General features: G+C 41.8%; 1 protein-coding gene across 1 annotated transcript in view; it reads right to left on the minus strand.

The window, feature by feature from the left end:
- Nucleotides 1-14,107, minus strand: part of FAH (fumarylacetoacetate hydrolase) — a 62,117-nt gene that overhangs the window by 38,843 nt on the left and 9,167 nt on the right. Inside the window, exons 2-3 of the mRNA XM_068272420.1 lie at nucleotides 2,251-2,361; nucleotides 1,586-1,707 (exon numbers count right to left, since the gene is read on the minus strand). Of these exons, the coding sequence (XP_068128521.1) occupies nucleotides 1,586-1,707; nucleotides 2,251-2,361 (233 nt within the window). The remainder of the gene's footprint in view (nucleotides 1-1,585; nucleotides 1,708-2,250; nucleotides 2,362-14,107) is intronic.

Raw genomic sequence — 14,107 nt, forward strand, 5'->3', positions numbered from 1 at the left:
GCTTAAAGCAAGCCTGAAATGAAAAAAAAAGCCCTCATAATATAATAAGTTGTATGTGTAATACAGATAATGAATAGAACATTAGTAGCAAAGAGTCAGGTATTTTTATTTTTAGTTATACATTTTTTAATAATGTTGCATCATATTGTCACTGTTGCAGTTTTAAAACTCTCCGTTTTTTAAGCTATAAAACAAAGCAGAAATAATGACCCTTTGAACTTTCTGCAGTAAAACCTAATCTCAAGCTGTTTAAGTGCTTCAGAAAACAGGACTATATTTGTCCCCAGTGGGTCAAATAGATCAGAAAAGCTCTTTTGCATAGATAACTTTTAGATAAGTTTTTGTAACTCTTCCTGCACTGAAAAACAATATGAGGCTCTTTTCTTTGCTACTAATGTTCTACAGTAGTTCTTAGCTGTACTACACATACAATACATTATATCACAATTTTTTCACTTGAGGTTTGCTTTAACGCAGTTTATTGCACAAACCCCTCTCAATGTGATTAAAAAAAAAAAAAAATGTAGGCCCTTTTAGTTAACGTTCAGTAATTTATTGCTGGAACACAAATCGTCGAGGGGGATATACTGTATGGCCTTGTCCAAATAAATTATTGGTATCAGTCAGATATAAATCATCTATCTGATCTGGGGGCCACATGTTATAATATATGGTGGTCTTCCATCTTTTTATGTAAAGACAATTTCCCTCATGTTTCTGTCAGCCATATATTTAGCTGTCTAACTGACATTCAGCTTTAAGAGGGACAAGGAGTCTTGAGCACAAAAAGCTGTTTAATGGAAAGCTGTTTTGATTCCCACAGTAAGCCCTCGGATTTGTTCTTTTATTTCCTTCCCTGCTATAAGGAGATAACCGTAATACGCTGATTGCGACAAACAACAAGATTTCTCTGCATAACAATGGGCCTCTTGATCAAAGGTGTCCGAGTGGACTGTTTTTCTCGTTCCCCTAGCAATTAATCATGGCCTGCATTTAGTGTTCCTGGTGCAGCACGATTCCTATGGACACCTTTCCTGCATTAGCACCCTGAGGCTTCTCATGCGAGTCGCCTGGCTTAATTCGTGTTTTCACATCACTTCCATGGCTCTGAGTGGGAAGTGACAGGATGCAGTTCTCTAAAGGCGAAATCACTAATACGCCACTCCCATTACTGACTAAATAGCAGAGATGAAAAGGAAAATCTTCAACTTGTTGGTTTTGTTATTTAACTTACAGTAAATACGGTATTTTCCCACTCAGGCACACGTAAAGCAGACAAGGAATATGTTTTCTTCAGTTCTTGTTCATTTTTTAACATTATCTGAAGTGCTTATCTGACCTGTAAAACACCTTGCTCTTCCGCTGACATCAGTGTAGGATACAGACAGCGGATTAATCAATCATGTGACCATACTTCAGACATACCACATGCCATGCTGCAGAAACAGCCATGACTTTAGGATTGGGCTGTCAAGGAAGTAATTGAGTTCACTGACCCAAAACACAAGTAAACAGAAGCCCCTGGTGACCGGTAGTACATAGGACAGGCAAATACTGAGTGTAAATAGTCGCAGGCCCCGCTCACCTGGCACGCAGCTCCTTGTTGTCCCGGAGAGTAGCTTCAGATGCTGACAGCAGCCTTTGAAGAACATGCCGGGCCTCCTTCCATGCATTGTGACCAAGGGACATAAAGCTATTCAGAGTTGCCTATAGTAGGCAAAAAAACATTATTTTAATGCAGCACAGCCTGTCTGAAGGCCCGTACCCACCTAGTGATTTTTCTGACGATTTTCGAAATGACAGACGATTTTTTTTGAGCGACAAGCGGTCTTTTCCGCGATCTTGTGACGTGGGTACAGGTGCACGATCACACGATCGTCCCGCAGAGATAATGGCCGACACAGCGGATCGGATCTTTAAGATCCTAACGACTCCCGCGCAAAGTACCACAATCGCTTGAAGTTTTATTTGCGCCCTGCATATTGCTGTATATTACCATGACTTTTATGCTATGCATCTCCTACCCGGTAAGCTATATAACAACATATATTATTTATATTGCTCTTGTTTGTAGCATGCAATTATGATTATAGATTGTATCATTGTAACCAAGGCACTATATAAATCTGTAATCATTAAAATAATACTAACATCATCCAGTCACTATATATTGTTTGAATACTCATCATACTCTCTGTTTATTTAGAGTATTGTCAAAGGGAAGTCAGTTTTTTCAGCATTATACTAAACCTCATTAAACACATCCTGGTGTCCGGACAAGAACGGTCCATTGAAGAGATGCCTGATGACCCTCAGATCTAAGATTTGGTCTCCAATGGCAACTCCTATCCGAGGTGCAGGCTGAGGAAAAAAAGAAATAAAAAAAAGGATTATGGTTGTCCAAGAAGATTTACTTGCTTTTTGCTGTAGGCATGTATCCTGATAGGAGACCATTCCCATGCCCATGCAATCAAATCATCTCATATAACAAAATATATTTAGAATAGGGTACAATAAGCAGTGTAAAATGGAGACCATACAACTAAGATATTATTTACTAAAGGGACAGTTTATAAAATTACAATAAATGCAGTAGTAATTTGCCCCCATATTTTGTTGTGACATTAATGCCCTTTACTCAGCATTTATTGTGGTATTCTTAGGCAGAGGCGGGACAAGGTCCTCCAGCACCCAAGGCTGAGACACCAAAGTGCGTCCCTCCATCCCTTCCACCCCAGCCGTCACACACTGATTGCTATTAGACTAAGAGGTGCCACAGGGCCCACAACCTCCCCAACACCTTAATATCTAGCTATCTGGCTTGCAGTCACTGCTATGTATCCCCTTTTCTTATTTCTTTCTGCTTCAAACACAATTAGGAATGACAGCTGAATGAATTGTGCGCCCCCTCCTACACTGCGCCCTGAGGCTGGAGCCTCTCCAGCCTATGCCTCGGCCCGGCCCTGTTCTTAGGAAAGTGCAGTTATAAAGAAAGCCATTCATAAGCATAAGTGAATGGCTTCTAGTATAAAAATACTGGAGATGAAGCCAGCAATAGCTAACAATGATGCAGCAGTAACTGCAACTCGAGCCAAGATTCCTCACTCCACATAACTCTGCATCAAACTCTCCATACTCTTTAAAGTGTACCCGATGCGACATGTGAGATGATGAGATAAACATGTGAATGTACAGTGCAAAATATATCATTAACCAGGCTGTTTAACCACTTCAGCCTACAGCTTCGAAAATCTTATGCATCCGAGCAATGTTCACCTCCCATTCATTCGCTAATAACTTTATCGCTACTTATCAAAATTAATTGATCTATATCTCGTTTTTTCCGCCACTAATTAGGCTTTCTTTAGGTAGTACATTTTGCTAAGAGCCACTTTACTGTAAATACATTTTAACAGGAAGATTAAGATAGAAATGGAAAAAAATCATTATTTCTCAGTTTTTGGCCATTATAGTTTAAAATTAATACATGCTACAGTAATTAAAACCCATGCATTTTATGTGCCCATTTGTCCCGCTTATTACACCATTTAAATTACATCCCTATCACAATTTATGGCGCCGATATTTTATTTAGAAATAAAGGTGCATTTTTTCAATTTGCGTCCATCACTATTTACAAGCTTATAATTTAAAAAAAATTTATAAGATACTCTCTTGACATGTATATTTAAAAAGTTCAGACCCTTAGGTAACTATTTATGTAGTTTTTTTTTTTTTTTAATTGTAATTTTTTTTATTTTTTTTTTAATACAAAACTGTATTTGGGTAATTTTAGTTTGGGAGGTAAATAGCCAATTTTAGATGTAATGTAATGTATTTTTTTATTCAGTACAGGTATGTGGGTGCAGTTTACTATTTGGCCACAAGATGGCCACATTCAAAAAATTCCTAGATGCGAACGATGTTGCATCTAGGAACTAAAAAGAAGAGAAGAAGTTTCCTGGGGGCAGAAATACCACGCTCTCTGATGAGAAAGCGTCGGTATTTCTGCCGGGGATTTAGATCGGTGAATGGGAATTATATTCCCATTCACTGATCGGGGGCAGCGGGAGGCAGCAGGAGCGCGCGCCCGATCACGCGCACCACACGGCTGCAGCACCACTGCCTATCTGGACGGATATATGCGTCCAGATATGGCGAAGTGGTTAACTTGTTTTATTTTGCTGCCTGAAAGAGTTAATTTTTAGAAAGTGACAGCTTCTGTCTTGTTGGTACCTTGTTTCGGGAATATAGTAACCATCACTGATAAGCAAATTACAGCCATATAAACTTTCTTTGCAGAATACAACTTCTGAGGGCGGGGGAGGGGGGGGGGGGGTAGAAAACGGCCAATAGTTCATGTGTTTTCATTTAGGGACACTTAATAGGCTGCCACTGAGCAGGGATATCAAAACATTCAATCTATTTTGTAAATAAATGTTTAAAGATAAAATAAAACTATGGGATATCTAGAAGTAGGAGGATAAATAAAATTGTTTCTCATGGGTTTACTTTCACCTCGGGTTCACTTTGAATTGTATTCTGTTATAAAGGCTTTTTCTCATATCACTCTAGCTTTTTCAAGTATCAAGAGACAACCTAGTTGTAACTTGTGTTTGTTTTTTAAACAGTCGTGTGGTCTGAGGTCCAGGTTTCTTCTGACATTTGCTGCAGGCTTGTTTTTTCTTTCAGCACCACACACAGCAGACAGCGGTCATCCCTGAAGAGAGCGACTTTGATTCTTTAGCCATTCTGTACTTTTAGCCACATCATTTGTTGTTTCAGAACACTGACCTATTCTAATAATCATTTGTAAACAAATCAAGTTTTTCTGGTAAATCTCAGAATGGCTGTAGCTGCCCCAACAATTCCTGACAGCGGCCCTGTATGATATATTGTTTTTTTTTTTAGCAGTTCTCCTCAGTCCTGCTTGGGACTTGTAACTCTTTTTTTTGTCATACTTTTTTTATTGATTTTCAATCAGACATTATAACAGGATGTATTATGCTACAAGCCAAAACCATATAACAGGATATAGCAAGAGTATTTGGACTTAGGTGATATTGTATAAAAAGTTCTAAGATTTACAATTATAGTTTATCAATCGGATAACAACATAGTAATGGTTAACTAATACAGCTCGTTTATCTTGACTATATATGCTTAGTTCTCTATCCATGAGAATTGAGTAGCTCAAAGTTCTTGTATAACTGAAATCCAATGAAACTTATGGTTTCTTATTAGAGAGGTATAACTATAACTAGGTAACGAAGAAAAAGGGTAGTGGTTAATTAGTAGAGATATGAGGTATATAAAAAAAAAGAAAAGTGGTCGTTCTAGAAAGAAATTGAAGGTTAGCCATAGCTACAGTCGTCGTACATCATATATTAGACAATAGAGAGGTGTTCAAGTCAGGGCCTCATGCTGGATAGTCAAGAAAGTGTCCTGTTGGAGTCACGATGTCCATCTTTGATTCAGCTTGCAACATGTAGAGGAGGGTGTGAAGTTATGAAGTTATGGGGGTTGGAAGATAGGGGATGAGTAGGGCCATGAATCCCAAATTTTATGGAAGTTGTTTTTGGTGTCCCTTAAGGATGCAGTTAATTCTTCCATGGACCTGGTCCAATTGACCTTAAGAATGACTTCAGAGATATCTGGGGGGGCTATATTTTTCCAAGAGGAGGCAATAGTTAATCTGGTTGCCGTTAGTATATGGTTAATCAGGCGATTTGTGTATCTGTTCACCTTTGGGAGAGGTTTGCCCAGAATCGTGTATAGGGGGTCAAGTGGTATTGTGACGCCCGTATTTGAGGTAATGATTTCTTGGACCTTGGACCACAGGGGGGTCAACAAGGGACACAGCCAGAAGATATGTTCTAACGTTCCTACTTCATTACAGCCCCTCCAGCATAAGTCCGAAGTACCAGGGTATACTTTAGACAGTATTTCTGGGGTAAGATACCAGCGAAACAAAATTTTATAGATATTTTCTCTAATTTGTATACATAGTGAGGAGTGTTTGGCGTTTTCCCAAATCTTTCCCCAATCTTCCATTGTTATGGGTGTGGACAATGAAGATGACCATTTTGACATGTATGGGTGATCTGGGGTCCATGTTCCCGATTTGGTCATTAAGATTATATAGATTTGCGAAATTAAGCCCTTTTGATGTCCATTACGGTTACATAGTCTCTCAAAGGGGGAGAAAAAAGGGGTAGTTAAGGGTTTGTGGACAATTGAGTTTATAAAATGGGTAATCTGATTATATTCCATGGTCCGCTGCATATTAAAGTTAATTTTGTCTTCGAGCTGCGATCTAGTGTACACTTTCCCTGTGAGGGGGTGGATCCAATTGCTGAGGTTAAAATAGCCTAATGTGAACCAGGTGTTCATGAAGGACTTGGAGAGCCCTGGAGTGAAGTTGGGGTTTCCCAATATTGGTAGCAAAGGAGAGGGGGATGACTTCAGCCTACCCAACGGGGCCACAATTCTCCAGATGTGTAAAGTAAATTTGATGGTGGGGAGTAAATGCTGTTGTTGAATTTTTGGTGTGGTATGAGACCAGAGTAAAGAAGCTAGGGAGATGGGTAGCATACTGGTCGCTTCAATAAGACCCCATTTTGTATGTACTCTGAGGTTGGACCATTCTGACAGCTGACGTAAATGAGCAGCGTAATAGTAGTAGCGTAGGAGTGGTAATCCCAGGCCACCTTGCTCCCTAGGAGAGTTAAGAATGTTTTTATGGACTCTCGGTCGTTTATAATTCCAAACAAATTTATGGAATGCCGCTTGTAGAGACGTCAGTTGAGAGGATGGGACAAGGACTGGTAAGGTTTCGAATAAGTACAGTATTCTGGGTAGGATATTCATTTTTAGAGCATAGATCCGGCCTAGCCAGGAGATTTTATATGCCGTCCATTTGTGTAGGTCCTGTAAGATCCGTTGAATAAGGGGAGTGAAGTTGCACTTATATAGGGTATTATAATTGGGGGTGAGGTGAATTCCTAAGTATTTTATAGAATGTGTCTGCCACTTATAAGGGAAATATGTCTGTAAGGAAGTGAGAAGGCTTGGAGGTATTTTTATAGGTAGAGCCTCTGTTTTGTCTTGGTTTAATCTAAATCCTGATAAAGATTCATATAAGTTTAGAGTATCATGTAAGGCCGGGAGTGAGGTTAATGGGCTCATTATGGACAATAGGATGTCATCTGCAAATAGGGAGATTTTATATTCATGTTTACCATGTACAATGCCTCTTATATTGACGTTCTGCCTGATAGCCGCAGCGAGAGGCTCTATGCTGAGCGCAAAGAGGAGTGGGGAAAGGGGGCAGCCCTGCCTTGTCCCATTATATATTTGGAAGGGTTTGGAGGGAGCGAAAGGAAGTTTTATTAAGGCCGTTGGGGATGAGTAAAGAAATTTAACTAGGTGGAGGAAGGGGCCTAGGAAACCCTGGTGTTCGAGGACTTTAAAAAGGAAGGACCAGTGAAGTCTATCAAAGGCCTTCTCTGCATCTAAACTTAGAAGCAGAGAAGGTTTGTCTGATTTATTCATCAAAGATATAAGATTAATAGCTCTGCGAGTGTTATCCCCCGCTTGGCGACCTAAAATAAAACCGACTTGGTCGTTATTTATGAGTCTAACTAGGATAGGATTTAGACGGTTGGCTATGGTTTTTGTAATTATTTTTAGGTCAGAGTTTAGGAGGGAAATGGGGCGATAACTTTGTGGAAGTTGGGGGTCTTTACCGTCTTTGGGTAAAACTGTGATGAGAGAGTTAAGTATGGACGTGGGTGAGCTTTCACCTGTCATAATTTTGTTGGCCACAGTTGTTAGGTGGGGAATGAGGATCGATTGGAACAGTTTATAGTAGGAGTAGGGAAGGCCATCTGGGCCCGGGGATTTGGAAGAGGGCAGTTTTTTAAGGACCTCCAACATTTCAGCTGTAGTTATGGGGGAGTTGAGTACCTTACGGTCTTCCTCTGTTAATTTAGGAAGGTTGAGCTGTTCTAAAAAAGAAGATACTTTTTCTGAATATTGTGGGTTAGCTGAGGGGTCTGGTAGCTTGTACAGCTGTTCATAAAAGGAGGCAAATACGCTCGCTATCTTAGCAGGGTCGTAATGGGTAACATCCTGGGTGTCTTTCATAGCGTAAATAGTTCGTTGAACACTCTGCGGGTTAAGTTTTCGGGCTAGTATAGTGTGCGGTTTATTGCCTCTTTCGAAGAACAGCTGCCTATTCCATTTCAGGCTCTTCTCAAGTTGAGAGGATTGTAGGGAACGGATGTCAAGTTTGAGTTGTTGTATGGTAGAGAAGTGATCTTGTGTCGGTTGGTGCTTGTAGGCGTTAATTGCCCTTGTAAGTGAAGCATTTAATTCGGTCAGTTTTTTTGAGGTGTTATGTTTTTTCCGAGAACCCCTTGCTATGAAAAAGCCTCTAATAAAGGCTTTATGTGATTCCCATACTAAGCCAAATGAAGTTACTGAGTCAGTGTTTATTTTGAAGAATGTTTGTAGTTCCTCTAGGCAGTCAGCGATGAGTGTGCTGTCCTTTAATAAGGATTCGTTTAGCCTCCAATGTAGAGGTTTGTGTGGATTGGATAACCAGTCAAGATCTATAGTGACTGCTTGATGGTCAGTCCAGGCTGAGGGGGTTATTACTGAGTCAATTAGGATAGGTAGGAGATGGGCTTTTGCAAAGAAATAATCTATGCGTGAGTGTGATGCATGTGGTGGGGAGAAAAAAGTGAAATCTGTAGCAGTTGGGTTGGCTATCCTCCAAAGGTCAAGTAGACTATGCTTTCGGAGCAGTACTCGAAATTTACGAGAGTTGCGTTCATGCAGGGCAGAGGTGGAAGGGGTAGTAGTTTTACTTCTATCTTTGGTAGAGGAAAAAGCCAGGTTGAAGTCCCCTCCCAGGATAAGAGTTCCCTTGGTATGTTTTTGGAGTTTAGTAAAAAAGGCGGATAGAAAATCGATTTGTTGTGTATTTGGGACATAAACATTCGCTAAAGTAATTGGTTTACCTGCGAGGGAGCCTATGAGTATTAGGTAGTGCCCTTTGACATCACTTATAGTTTTGTCTATCTTTAAGGGTAAATCTTTTTTACACAATATTGCAACTCCTGCACGTTTTTTAGGACCAGAGGCTAGGTATACTTCGGAGTAATATCTACTATGGAGACGTGTGGAGTCTTTAGGAGTTAAGTGTGTCTCCTGGAGGAAAGCTAGGTCTATGTCAAGTCTCCGCAAGTCTTTCGCAAGGGACATTCTCTTTTGAGGTGCATTAAGGCCCTTAACATTTAGTGTATATAGCTTAACCATTATCTAAGATATATTCTTTACCGCTAACCAGTATGGCAACCTTCTGGCATAAAAGGAAAGTATAGTAGAGATATGAGAAAAGAGAGAAACAAATATAAGAACAAGTATATAATCTAAATGCACAAAACCAAATTAACCAGATAATATCATATGTACGGCGGCCACTGTGCAGTTTGTGGCAATAAGTGAGGACAACTAAAAGTAGTTGTAAAAGGTGAAAGTACTGGAGGGTACATGATCCCCGAAGGGGCCATGTAGTCTCACAAGTTACCTTCTGGAGGTACATGAGGGAGTCCAAAAGAAACCTCTTAGAGTTCGACGTCCAGTCCTGGGTCAGGTACGGAGGTGAGAGAACAGAATTACTTCTATTATAAATGTAAACTCTGTTTGTTTTAGCAATCAGGCAGTTGGGGCCTCCTCAGGTATAGTGAAAGTCAAGCCAGGGAGGCAAGCCCCCTATGGGTATGAGTTCAGCTCGGAAGGGCTTCCATCTCGTTAGAATTATCAGGGTAAGTAAGGCTGCGAATCGAAGTTTTGGACCATTCAGAGACGTGGCGTATCTTACGTGGTGGGGATCTGGCGGAGGGGGATGAGAGGTGCTGGGCAGATAGTGATTGAGGTGGGCGGAGGCCCATCTGTTTCAGGAAGAGGGGGGCGTCATCCAAGTCGGATAGAGTAAAATGAGCACCATGTCTGGTGACCATAAGGCGGAAAGGAAATCCCCACTTGTATGGTATTTTGGCATCAGATAAAAGTTGCGTGACTGGTTTAAAGGCCCTTCTTTTGGCCAGCGTAATTAAGGACAAGTCATTGTAAATAGATAGATCGTCCCCTTTAAATGACACTTTGGGGGTATTACGCAAGGCACGCATTATGGCATCTTTCGCCTCATAATAGTGTAGCTTGATTATGACATCTTTAGGGCGTCTTGCAGTCGCTTGTCTCTCCCCCAGGGATCTGTGGGCACGATCCATTCGCCAGAACTCATCTGGCTGGTCTGGCACTATTGATTTATATAATTCAGTGAGATGTGGTAACAGTAGATCCGATGTGACTGACATAGACATGCCTTTAATCCTAATATTCTGCCTCCTATCCCTGTTTTCACTGTCCTCCTGCGCAGTTCTTATAGCTTTTAAGTCATTTTGTATAATGCGCTGCTCATCTTCTATATCATGCTGCTTAATAGCTAGGGCATCCATTTTCTCCTCCAGAGTATTAGTACGTTCCCCAATTGCTGTGATTTCCCCTTTAAGATCCTTGAGAGCAGAGAGAATAACTTGCTGAAGGGACTCGTGGAGGGTACGGTAATGTCTATCTAAAGTTACCTCTAGCATTGCAGCTGTCAGCGGTGGGTCCTCTGTGGCTTGGGGGACTGAACCAGGCTGTAGCTGCTGTGACAGGGTTTGTGGAGAGGAGGCAGGTGCGGAGGACTCGGCGTGGTCGGCGCCATCTTGGATCTGCGGCTGGCGGACATAGCGGTCCATGGAGCCCGCTTGTGTGGAAGCTTTAGGGCCTGATTTGGCTGCCATCTGTTCGGGTGGGTGTTCGCCTGCTGTTCTCTGCCGGCGCCGCGCTTCGGTAGCGGAGGGGGTGCTTATGGCGGCGGAATCAGCGTGGGACCCGGACGGAGCTCTCTCTCTAAGCGGCCATCCTGGAGCTGCCGCGCATGCGCCTGGGACTTGTAACTCTTCATGCCTTCCTGCTATATCATCTGTGTCTCCACTTACATTATTTTTGGACTGTAAGACGCTCCTAGGTTTAGCACAAAACCCAGGGGAAGAAAATGTATATACTAAGCCTGGTGCATCCATGGTGAAGGGGCATCTTGTGGATTATGCCCCCTTAGTACCTTATGTCCCCTTGTAACTCTAGTGTCTCCCTGTGTCCGCCTCTGTCCTCCTGTGTTCCCTATGTGTCCGCCTCTGTCCTCCACTAAGCCCCTTTGTGTGCCCCCTTGTGTCCTCTATGCCCCTTTGTATCCCCGTGTACTCCGTTTGTCCCCTGTGATCTCTTCTGTCCCCCTTGTGTCCAGCAATGTCCTCCTTGTGTCTTCTATGCCCCTTTGTGTCCTCTGTTTGTCCCCCTGTGTCCTCCTCTGCAGGGAGTCCCCGACATTGCAGCGGTTTGGAGGTTCGTATTGGCAGGGCGTTCACAAGTCAGGAACTCCCTGCATTTGGACTATAAGAAGCCGCGACTTTTTTCCCCCCACTATTGGGCATAAAAAGCGAGTCTTATAGTCCAAAAAATACAGTATTTCCTTATGGGCCACATTAATTTTAGTTGATTATATAAAAGCTTTTTCTTTTCAGATGTAAAAAAACATCTAAGATAATTGTGTAACCTGTAATAGATATTTCTATCCTCTTGATTTTGTTTTGGAGTATGTTTATATACATTGTTAAGTGCATGGTAGACTATTGTAATTCTGTGAGTGTACGATGGTAGTCAGAATTACTTTTCAATAATCTTGACTAAGGCAAAGTCCCCTTTAACCAGAACTTAGGCAAACGGAAGTCTCAACTAACCAGCATGCCTGATGGGATAATGGTGACTAAAAGTTCTGGGGTTTTTGCACTGATTAATATACGCACCGAGCCTCCAGCGAAGGTTTATAACCCTCCTGTAGAACTTGGCGGCTTTCCGGCATTCTCCGTGAAAGTATCCAGGAGCCGTGCACAGTGGATGCCGGAATGCCGCCAGGAGCTACACAAAGGTTAGAAAATGTTGCCGGAGGCTCATTAAGTATTTATTGCTGCATGGGGGGGGGGGGGCTACAATCCCACGGCTAATCGATTGGAAAAGATCAGTCATGCTCATTAGACAGCCAAGTTCCCGCTCTCCAATTAGATCAGATTAATGGAATCCATTTTTTCTGATCAAGCACATTTGATCGGATTTGTTAACGGGAGTTTGGCCGTTAGGTCCCTTATACACCAAATGCATCAAGCAGCGTTAAATCGCATTGAAACTGACACACCTATGCATTGTCACTTTATTGCCATAGCAATGCAAATTTTTCTCTGTTTGCAGACCACACCCACTGCATTGCAATATGACAAAACGGTGAATTGCGACCCAATGCACAGTTGCCGTGGGTTATGCATCAACGCACATCATGACGCACTAATGTAAACAAATGGCAACGCGAGTTTGCCAGAAAACAAGAGAAAGAGAAGCTTGCACCTTTTAAGAGGCACTGCACGTTTATAGAGGGGAAATTGCCACCCAAAATTGATCAGCTGTGTGCTGTACCGCAGGCGACTTTTTGGTAGTTTGTTGCGGCTCGACTTCTTTTACCACTACTGTAATGCAACGCATTTGGTGTGTAAGAGCCCTTAATGGGCAAAACTGATAGTTTTCAATGAATTGCCTTGGAAATCGTAGAGGATCAACCGGCCACGGGACAGTTAATGGCCACCTTTAGAATGTTGCTAATTGTTTAGCAAATAAATATCTTATTGCATGTTTTAGTGAAAAAAAGCAAAGTGTTTTTTGTTTTTGTTTAAGAAACTGATGCCGTTTTGTATCCTCTATTCTGTGCAAACAATTCATAATTGCCTGAAGCAAGTGCAGCAGTAATAACTATGAATTCTGTTGATTTTTTGCCTTCCTGTAAATAATGCATACAGTAAGCCTTAAAGACCTGCTGCAGGATTTTTTTAATTATTTTAGGATGACTTGAGGTTTCCCATCACTGTCTGTGTCCCCGTTGGTGAGATGTCCCCTCACTCCCTGGCCCTTGGACCTCCATGGAGCTCTGTGGCTGTGAAAAACTGGTGGCACTTGGGACAGGAAATAAAGCTCAGCAAAAACTAGCTGGTGATTCTAACTCTTCCCCCACACTATAAAAATATTTAAGGTACTGTATGAGTACAAAAGTAACAATACTTAAATCTTATACACCATATGATATAAAAAAAAAAAAAAGTCTAATGCTTGCAGAGTGGCTGGATAGTGTATTTGGCTACACATAACACCTATGGCACAGGAGACCAGGGTTTAAATCATGGTTGGAGCTAGTTACCTATTCAGTAAGGAATTGTTGGATGAGGATTATGGCTAAGACCAGGCTATGGGCAGCATGGCGGCGTAGTGGTTAGCACTCTCACCTTGCAGCGCTGGGTCCCCGGTTTGAATCCCAGCCAGGGCACTATCTGCAGTGTATGTATGTTCTCCCTGTGTCTGCCCCTCTGTGCACTCAGGTTTTCTCCCACATCCCAAAAACATACAGACAAGTTAATTGGCTTCCCACTAAACTTGGCCCTAGACTATGATACATACACTACACGATACATACATAGAACTATGGTATGGATCAGCTTGTGAGCCCCTCTGAGGAAGTGACAAGATAATATACTCTGTACAGCGCGGCTCTGCGCTATATAAATACTAAATAATAATAAGACACTAGTGTTTTCAGAGGTAGATCAGTAGTAGTGTCCATCACATTTCCCTCATTACCAGTCTCTCTGATGTAGGTTCAGTAATCACTGTGCTATGGTTGTATCGCCAGTCTCATCATTGATATTACTTGTGTTGTATCGCCCTCTAGTGTTCTTTAAAAAGTACTACTACTCTATACTGGCATTGGGAGAGGAAGAGAAAGCTCTCCAAACCAAGCAGCATCTTGGCTGCATAAGAGGCCTTACAGCGTTTTTAAAGGCACAGGCTAAGCATATGCCCTCCCCTGCACACATACACAGCAGCTAAAAACGTCATGCAAAAGAGACATCAGTTCCGCATATTGCAATAAATGTTAGCATGGATGCCAATGTGCAGG

The sequence above is a fragment of the Hyperolius riggenbachi genome, chromosome 3 (assembly GCF_040937935.1).
Source record: "Hyperolius riggenbachi isolate aHypRig1 chromosome 3, aHypRig1.pri, whole genome shotgun sequence".
Classification (NCBI taxonomy): domain Eukaryota; kingdom Metazoa; phylum Chordata; class Amphibia; order Anura; family Hyperoliidae; genus Hyperolius; species Hyperolius riggenbachi.